The following is a 9,559-nucleotide window of genomic DNA, read 5'->3' as shown; positions in this document are numbered from 1 at the left end:
CCCTCTCTACCTCTCTTCCCTCTTCCCTTCTCTCTAGTCCTTCTCTACTCCCTTCCCCATCAAGCCCTCTCTACCTCTCTTCCCTCTTCCCTTCTTTCTTCCCTCTTCCTTTCTCTCTAGTCCTTCTCTACTCCCTTCCCCATCAAGCCCTCGACCTCTCTTCCCTCTTCCTTTCTCTCATTCCACCTTTCTGTTTCCCTCTTCTCTGTCTCGATATTATTATAAATAATATGGGCAGGATTACACAAGAAGTAATTTTTTTTATTTTTTATTTTTTTGCAGTTTTTGGCTGGGGCTGGGAGCACCTCCGACATATGGGGCCGGCACCCTACTCCTTTGAGCCATAGGCGCCGCCCTATGCCTGGCTATTTTTTGTTGCAGTTCGGCTGGGGCTGGATTTGAACCTGCCACCCTCAGTATATGGGGCTGGCACCCTACTAACTGAGCCACAGGCGCTACCCACAAGAAGTAATTTTTAAGATCAAATTTAAAGGTGGATCTGCCCTGACTCCAAAACTGTTTTTTTAAGAACTGTAGTATTTCACTAAAGGTAAGACTGACCACTAAGTAAAAACTACTGCCAATTATAAGATGCTATCTACTGTAAGGCCTATCTATTTTTAGAGAGATGCCTACACTGCCTCCCCTTTTCCTATCTCTGGACTCTCAATATGTAGAACACAGTTTTCCTTATTAAGAATTAGGCATGCCTACAAGCCAGAGTCTGAGGTTGTAGTGAGCTACGATGCCACTGTACTCTGCTCAGGGCAAAGGGTAGAACTCTGTCTCGACAAAAAAAAAAAAGAATTAGGCATTTGCCTATTCTCCCCCATCATAACTAAGTCACCAGGTTTGACCTTTGAAATACTTCAGCCCGTCACCTTCTAAGTCTAGACCACCCTTCTTAGGCCCTGTTGCTACTCAAGTCTAGAACAACGGGGACTACACTCATTACAAAAGTAGACCATTCACAAAGTTTAGTTTGTTACTGTTCAGGTTAATTTTGTCAAGGTCTGATTCTTTAATTCCAGCTGTTAATGTAACCCTTTGTATATACAGATTTCACCATATACAACAAGCTAAAATGGTTTAGGGCAGTGGTTTTCAAACTGTGCTCTGGGAAGCCAAACAGATATAGCTCCCAGCCTTCCACTACACATCAACCAAGATAGTTACATTTCTATGTTTCACATTGTGCATCTTGAAAACCACTACTTTAAGGAACAGAAGGCATGTCAAGAAAAGGTCAAGCAAGACATACAGCTTCAAGACAACCGGCTGTGGATGGTACTATTAAGATTCTCGTTCATAAGCCTCTGTCTTAAATATACTGAAAATAGCAACAAGGATAGAGTTTTTAAATGTCCTCAATGTGCAATACCACTCAACAAAACTAACATAGGAATCATTCTAACAGAGGAAGCCACAGCCTCTAAAACCAACACTCCAAAGAACATACTTACTTTTGTTGGCATCCACTCATCAAGTCTCTTATCCAAAACTACATCATAGCAGAAAGCACCAGCAATCACTGTAAATCCAATCAAAATATAGCAAAGTTTAAATCTGCCCCAACAGAAAGCTAAATTTACAACTAGTTAGACCATAAAATGAAAATGGTGTCACCAAAGTCTACAAATTATAAACACTTGCCATTATCGAGCTGCTTGCCAGAGTTATATCAAATCTCCCCTACTGGAAAAATTAATTCACCTTTTGTTAGCCCAAAACCACTAATATTTTAAGCATTAAAGTTTTCTTCACCACAGAGATTTTAAAGAGTTACTAGATATTATTATAATTCCAAAGGAATAAGATATTGAGTAAGCAGATAAATGACTAAATAGAAACATTGAATTTCTTTTATATCCCCTCAGTATCTTAATTTTTGTTGTTCTGCTTATGTTAGGATCATTTCTTGAGCTTCTTTTAAATATTTCTGGTGTACATACTTCTTAAAAATATATATATACATGTGATCCTACTCTACACACTGTAGAGTACCACACAGTACTGGTTTTAGCAAAATTACACAGGACCATTCCACCTCACCACCATGCTGCCCCTCTCCAGACTCATGCTCATTCCACGGTATCACCTAAGCACAGCTCTTTTTAGCACTCTACTTACATTCCCAATTTCTTAGTTTGGAAACAAATGATTAAAGTGGTAGGAAATAAACACTGAGCCAATGTGATTCCATGAAATTCATATTCAAGAGGAAAATACTTTCCACTAATTCTATCATGTTAATTTTTTTTTTTTTTTTGAGACAGAGTCTTACCTTGTTGCCCTCAGTAGAGTGCCACATCATCATAGCTCACAGCAACCTCAAATTCCTGGGCTCAAGTCATCCTTTTGCCTCAGCCTTCCAAATAGCTGGGACTACAGACGCCCACCACAATACCCAGCTATTTTTTAAAGATGGGGTCTCACTGTTGCTCAGGCTGTTCTCAAACTTCTGAGCTCAGGCAATCTACCTGCCTCAGCCTCCCAGAGTGCTAGGATTACAGGCATGAGTCACCATGCCCAGCCTATCATGTTAATTACTGACCCCTAAAGATTCATATTTAATCATAATAGGATGGATTTTGTTACTCACAATAAATGAAGCCCATGGAGAACGTTTATTTATATTAGATAAAAATAAACTGTACAAATTATCAAAAATAGGTACCAAGGCTGGGCATAGTCACCCATACCTATAACTCTAGTACTCTGGAGGCTGAGGCAGGAGGACGGCTTGAGGTCAGAAATTCAAGACCAGCCTGAGCAAGACCTCTCTCTACAAAAAATAGAAAAAATTAGCTGGTCATGGTGGCGGATGCCAGTAGTCCCAGCTACTCAGGAGGCTGAGGCAGGAGGCTTGCTTGAGCCCAGGAGTTTGAAATTGCTGTGAGCTATGATGACACCACTGCACTCTACCCAGGGTGATAAAATGAGACCCTGTCTGAAAAAAAAAAAATACAAAAACATTCAAGGATTACAAAAAGTATCTATTTTTCTATGTGTACATTACCAGGGACTTCTGGAGCTCTAACCAAACTGACCACATATTCGTCTTTGAATGCCCTCTCTATTACACAGCCCATCATCATGGCACAAGAACGCCAATAAGCCTACGGGGAAAAAAATAGAAACACATACACCGTAAGATTCACCAAAATGTCTACAATTATTAAAATTTAAACCAACTTTTGACTTACGAAATATTTTCATATATTTGTCTATTCTTAGCAAGTAGAAATAGTTAATATCAAGTCATGATATTACCTCTACTAAGCAAAAACCAGGAAAGAATGAAGCACTAACTTCATGCTGTAAATGTTTCTGCATAAGATATGAGACACTATAAATGGTTATCCACCAACAGATAGTTTTACTATCTGACAGTATTTATTTCTAATCCAGGACAAACTTGTTAAACTAGGGCTAAACTAAAATAAGTATATTAATATATAACTGTTTATATCACTTATAAATATAGAAAGAAAAACTCAGCTTTTACAAATTACGATACCTAACATCACAACACATTACTCGAGTTATCAAGTTCATACATAACACAGCAGCCTCCCCGCTAACTGGGCTTTCATTTTACTAGCCTATTTTGATTCATGAACATGCCTGATATAAACATCCCCGTAATGACCTTATCAGAGTCACAGGGAGCAACATGCATCCTGCCCCGTATGTGCCCGTGTTAGTCTCCTTAAGAGTGAGGTCACTTGGCTATGTGTAGCAGATTGTTCCACTATGTGTTCTATGAAACCATATTATACTAAAAGTAAATACAAATCCAGGCCTAGAATGCAAGTAGCAAAACATACTTCATCCACTTAATAATAAAACATACTTTTACATACAAACCATATTATACTAAAAGTAAATACAAATCCAGGCCTTGAATGCAAGTAGCAAAACATACTTCATCCACACTACTTAAATGTTCTTAAATGCCTTCTGAACTCCAGTCAGGATGCCCAGGTTCAAATCCAAGCTCCACCTCTTCCTAAACTAGCAACATCAGTCAAGGGCTGAACCTTTCCTTGTCCCAGTCTACTCACCAGGAAATGGGGAGAAGAGTACCTATTTTGTAGTTTGTATGAAAATTAAACAAGTTATTATCTATTAATCACCTAGAACAGAGCCTGATACATAACATATATCCAACTACTATTATCATTTTATCATTTTCTTAAGTATTTTGTCTCAACAAATATTTATTAAACGCCTACTGTATGAAAGTAAGGACAAGGTTAAATAAGGGACATGAGCCCTGTCTTCACAGAGCCAAGATTCTAATACATTCAACAGTCTATATTACAAGACAACACTACAGTATTTAGAGACAAACCAAGTGTTGGAAGACTCTACAGAGAAAAGAAGTAATTCTGAAAAGCAGAAACTTAGAAGGTTCCACACAGCAGAGGGCATTTTAATTGAATTATAAATGATTAATAGGATTTTAACAAGAAGGAAAGAAAATGTTGAGCTTAAAGAAGGAGCATCAAAAAAGCAAGGAGGATAACACAGTACAAACCATTAGTGACCAGACATATGCATTCTAAGGAGGCTGGAACAAAGGAAGTGGAAAGGCATAGTGGGAGGCACAGCTGGGAAGGCAGGCTGGGGGTGGATTATGCAGAGTCTGGAAAGTTAGGTGAATGTTATCAGACAGAGAAGTTCTTAGGGATAAGTCACATGATCCTTAGTCATGTCACTCTGTAGCAGCCCATATAGCCTATGGCTAAGAGGAGTGAGAGTTATAAGAAATACCTGTAATGGAACACCTTGGTGAAAAGGGCGTGGAGAGAGATTTGGTTCTAACAAGCATGAGTGAGCTCGCGAGATGAGAGCATTGGTGAATTGGCAGTCTCTACACCTGTGGTGTTGAGAAGCACGAGCTCAGCCTTATATTAGACTGGAGGAGAAGGCAATCAAGAAGCATGCGCATTCTATCATGGGTCCGCTTACTCTGTCTCCTCTCCTGCCTGCAGACCGCCATGCTGGCGTCTCTGCTGAAGATTACCAAGCTCTGCTGAAGACTAAGATATATCTGTTCTAAGAAGACCGCTTTACTCTCTCTAAGATACTGTCTCTCTCTCCAGCGAAAGTAGATAGCCCTCAAGCACCTAAGAGAAACTGTTCCTGAGCAAGGTAGCTTAGTGGTCCGTGTCCAGAACCTACCTAAGCTGGGCCCGTAGATGTGGCCAGTCCTGGGCCCTGACATCACTCAATAAAACTCTTACAGGACTGTGAAAGAAGACTCAAGTACTAAAAAAAGGAAGGCAGGGGGAGTTTAAGAGTTATTGAAATCCAAAAAATATGGTCAAAGGCTGAATTCAAACAGTAGCAGTGGAAATGGAGTCACCCATAATGTGGAAGGTGATTAATAAACAGGAGTTGAACAAAGATATGAATGTTAAAAACATGTCAGAGTTTTTTCAATCTAAAATACAGAGAAATGGGTGCCACCAGTATTTTTTGAACTATGCAAGTGCCTGATCTAACAAGTAAAAGACTGAGTATACAGTACAACATTTGAACTTGGTTATATTTTTATGTTTATACTCTACAGAACACAGGTTTTTAATAAAAAAGAGAAGGAAAAACCAGAGAGAAAAAAAATGTAGAGACAGAAATACCTTATTTACTTCTCTTGGATCACGATCTTTGAAAGTAAGAAACTGAATTTCACAGGACTTGGTCAAAGGCTTATACATGTCCCAAGGTTCTCCGTCCACCAGAGCCAGAATGGACTTCTTGCAGTACCACTCACTTAAATCTAAAATTAAAAATAAATTGATGATCTAAAGCTAGAAAAATCAAAGCGAAAACTTACATGTTTAAGTGCTTCACTAAGAAGTAAAACAATGGAAAGGTAAGATTCTGCAGATTGTCTCTTTTGGAAGAAAAAGTATTAAATATTACATCTATAACCAATAAAGTAAAAATACCCAACATACTCAATTTATTGTTATTTATAAAACTGCCCAAACCATTTATAAAAATGATTAAGGTTTCTAGTTTAAAATTATTAATTAAATTATAATAAACGAATTATTAATAAAAGAATTTTCTAAGAGCTAAATATTAAGAGAACAGTATCATGGACATATTTGGATAGATGCACATACAACTTAGAAGAAAAAAACATATTAGCATGTACTCACATAAATCTGATCTAGACTGGTTTTTGGTCTGACTCCTAATCCATCTCTTACTTCCATGACACAAACTCTTAAACAGTGTAGTTACCACTTTTAACCACCAATTATCAACCACAACATAAGTTCCACAAAGGTACACATATAAGCCAATCAGTTCTGGTCTGTTCCATGACCCCAGAATGCAACTTTATACCTGATTAGATGTTCTGCAAGTACACAGCTACTCACAAAGTGATGAAACGGCAAAGTCTAATTATCAACCACTACATAAAGTTCCATAAAGGCAAGGATCATGTCTGTTTTTGCTTACTCATAAATAAATGCAGAGTCTAGCAACTGGCCTGGAATACAGCAGATGCTCAGTAAGGCTGCCAAATGACTAAACGTATGAACAGCAAGAAAGTCTCAAGGCAGAGGTCACATTGAAGGTGGTTCAGAAGCTTCATCTCTACAAGTGGTTTGTCTTATTCTCCTCTATAATTCTGATGCCTGTCATATACAGAGCTTCAAGAAATACTTGAAGACCAAATGAGTAAATAATTATCATAAGTACTAATACAAATGCCAGAGTAAAAAACAGACAGGGTGTGTAGCCTCCTTAAGCTAGTTAAGCTGATAACTAAAGTTGTTAATTTCTTATATGGAATCATTGTTGAGTTTTCCAAAAGTTAAACAATGCAGTTAGACATGCCTGAGTGTATCTGGGGCTGGGGGTTTTGGGGGTGTCTATATTTAAACATTACCAGTTTCTATCAAAGCAACTATCCAAAGTTTGATCCACGAATCAAATAGAGGCCTTATTCCCTTCATTTCCACACTGAATCACAGATGGGGCACAATTTTCTCCCTTAAGATATGAACAAAACAAATATTTTCATCCCATACACATTTCCACTCACACATTTACAAAAACACAACACACAGCAGAGGTTGGTGGTAAGCATATAAAAGATCACAACAATCCCTATCCCAATGATACAGGACAGGTGGCGGCCCAGCCAGCTCGGCCTAGCGGGGCTGGAGGACCCGCCGCCTCTGCCTTAGCTGTGTTGGTAATGTGGAGTTGGTGCAGCGGCAGCCGGCAGAAAAACCAGCCGGCTGGAGCGTAGGCAAGGCGGGGGGAGCCTCCCTCCCCCACCGGAGGCTCCAGTAGCCAAAGGGACCAGACAACTGATGGGAGACACGGGCACCTTCCCCTTTACACTTATAACTAAATACAGAACGCCCATTTCCTATGCCTAAGTCAATTTCATGTAAGTTTCCTAGGCCTCAGTTCTGTGAATGGACTATGTCCATTCATTAGTACATGCATTCACCTTCGCCCAGAGGACTGAACTATGTCCATTCACTAATACGTTCATTCACCTTCGCCCAACGGACTGAACTATGTCCATTCACTAATACGTTCATTCACCTTCCCCCAGCGGATGGAACTATATCCATTCATTAACAAGTTCATTCACCTTCCCCCAGCGGCAGAAACTGTGTCCATTCATTTCCTGGCCTCAAATAGAAGGAACCCAAGCACCTATATATACCGCTAAAGGGAGAGAGAAAAACCGAGAAAGTTTTTCTCTCCCTACCAGGGACTTTAGTAGTTTTCTGTATTCTTTTCTGTAGATAAATTCTGTCTTGCCACTGATCTGTGGTCTGCGGATTTATTCTTCAAATCACCGAGACCAAGAACCTGAAAGTCCGGTATCACCAAAATCCATCCATCCCTTCATGGTGACTGTTCCCACTACACTAGCCAACAACGGGATCACAACATTCTGTCAGGAAATATTTAGGACTCTAAACCTAGCCCGATTCAAGCAAGTTCCAAGACAACCTGTGCATCACAGTGCCAACCTAGCATAACCTACCCTTGAGAGCTAAAGAGGCAGGGAATAGACAATAAGGTGTCAAATAAAGGAAAACTTCTGGGAAGCTCAGACAACAATGACAGTATCTTTTCTACTGCACCAGCTGCACAGCTCAAGTAAAATGAGAAAAACCGTATCCCAATTCGGTTACTTACGCATGGCACAACTATAAGGAGTTGAAATGTTTTTATTCATCACGAAGATAGTGCCAGGGTCAGTTTTTCCAACATGTTTAACTTCTATCTTCTCAGTTCGGGGAGTTAATGATAATTGCCTTTTTTTCTCTTTATTAAATAGATCATTCCGCATTTCTGTCAATTCCGTCAGTGACAGATGAGAAGCTGGTGATGTTGCTATAAATCCTGTGAAGAAGTTACAACAAATACGAAAACTGAAAAAATGAATCACATACTGCCTGTGCAAAACCAGCACGGCAGCAGCTCACCAGCATCCCAAAACAAGGAAAGAAAGAGGCAACAGATTTTTAAACTTCGTTTGCAAAAAATGTTCTCACAGATCAACTTAAATAGCTTTCTAATGTTAATATTAAAATGCCAGAAAAAACGTATCTGGCCCATATCCGCGCCTGTATTTTAACTTTGCTCTTTCACGTCAGATCTCTATTTCCCATCAATTTCCTCTGCTGTATTCTAATTTGTGCTTTATAATAAGGGTCAGAAAGTGACCAGGAAGCAAAGTCAAAACCATGCCAAAGTATTAACTAAGAGAGCGAGCAAAGTGGTCGATTTGAAACGTCTGAAGGACAAGGAGACTTCAAGACACTAAACTTTCTAGGCCCAAACTATCAATCTCCAGGACGAGAAATGCTGGGGTCCAAGTAACAAGTATTCCTAAATATTCCCAAGAGAAGACAAAAGCCCGTTTGCACCGGACGTGGGCTCCTTTCCAGAGGTACCCTAAGCTCCTCTCGCTGCCCGGCCGCTGCCGCTGCCCTCCCCAAACCCTCGCTCGCAGTCTCCATGGCCTTTGAAACTCACTCAAACCTGCCCCGCCGCCAGCGACCCGCCATAGCCGCAGCCCCCGGGCTCGGGCAGCCATAGCCTCCATCGCCGCCGTGGAGACAAGGACGCGCAGGTCCTTCTCTGCCCTGCTCCCCCGGAAACTGAGCGCGCACCCGGGGTTCCGTAGCGCACTTCCGTTCCGGACCCCGCGCCGGGCTGCGCGCCGCCACTAGGGGATGCCTCCGCGCCTCACTGAGGATTAACTGGCTGAGGTCCGGCGTCCCGGAGCAGAGGCGCGTTGTCCCCGCGCAGTGGCTGCGCAGAGGTGCTGGGCCCCCGGGACAGTAGGCCCGCTACCTGGTGGGCTCCGCGGGAAATCAAGTGTCTCCTTGGCGGGGACAGAATCCCACAGACGCATTGCCCTCCAAGGTCCAAAGGTTCGAGCCCCGGCCGGCTGAGCTAGGTCCTTGCTTCCCAGAAAGGATATATACCTATTTCTGGAGAGAAAACCTGGGGAGAGACGGCTTCTACTTGACCTTGCTCTCGCGGTCAGCCGGTG

At 41.2% G+C, this 9,559-nt stretch overlaps 1 protein-coding gene across 1 annotated transcript in view; it reads right to left on the bottom strand.

The window, feature by feature from the left end:
- The window catches only part of MRPL39 (mitochondrial ribosomal protein L39), a 22,535-nt gene extending 13,429 nt beyond the window's left edge, over nt 1-9,106 (bottom strand). The window contains exons 1-5 of the mRNA XM_012801593.2: nt 9,037-9,106; nt 8,194-8,400; nt 5,649-5,788; nt 3,020-3,119; nt 1,464-1,531 (exon numbers count right to left, since the gene is read on the bottom strand). Coding sequence (XP_012657047.2) covers nt 1,464-1,531; nt 3,020-3,119; nt 5,649-5,788; nt 8,194-8,400; nt 9,037-9,106 — 585 coding nt within the window. The remainder of the gene's footprint in view (nt 1-1,463; nt 1,532-3,019; nt 3,120-5,648; nt 5,789-8,193; nt 8,401-9,036) is intronic.
- Nucleotides 9,107-9,559: the final 453 nt, after the last annotated feature.

This window comes from Otolemur garnettii, unplaced genomic scaffold (genome assembly GCF_000181295.1).
Source record: "Otolemur garnettii isolate 467f Iridium unplaced genomic scaffold, OtoGar3 scaffold00009, whole genome shotgun sequence".
Lineage (NCBI taxonomy): Eukaryota > Metazoa > Chordata > Mammalia > Primates > Galagidae > Otolemur > Otolemur garnettii.
This window is presented reverse-complemented; position numbering and strand designations above follow the sequence as displayed.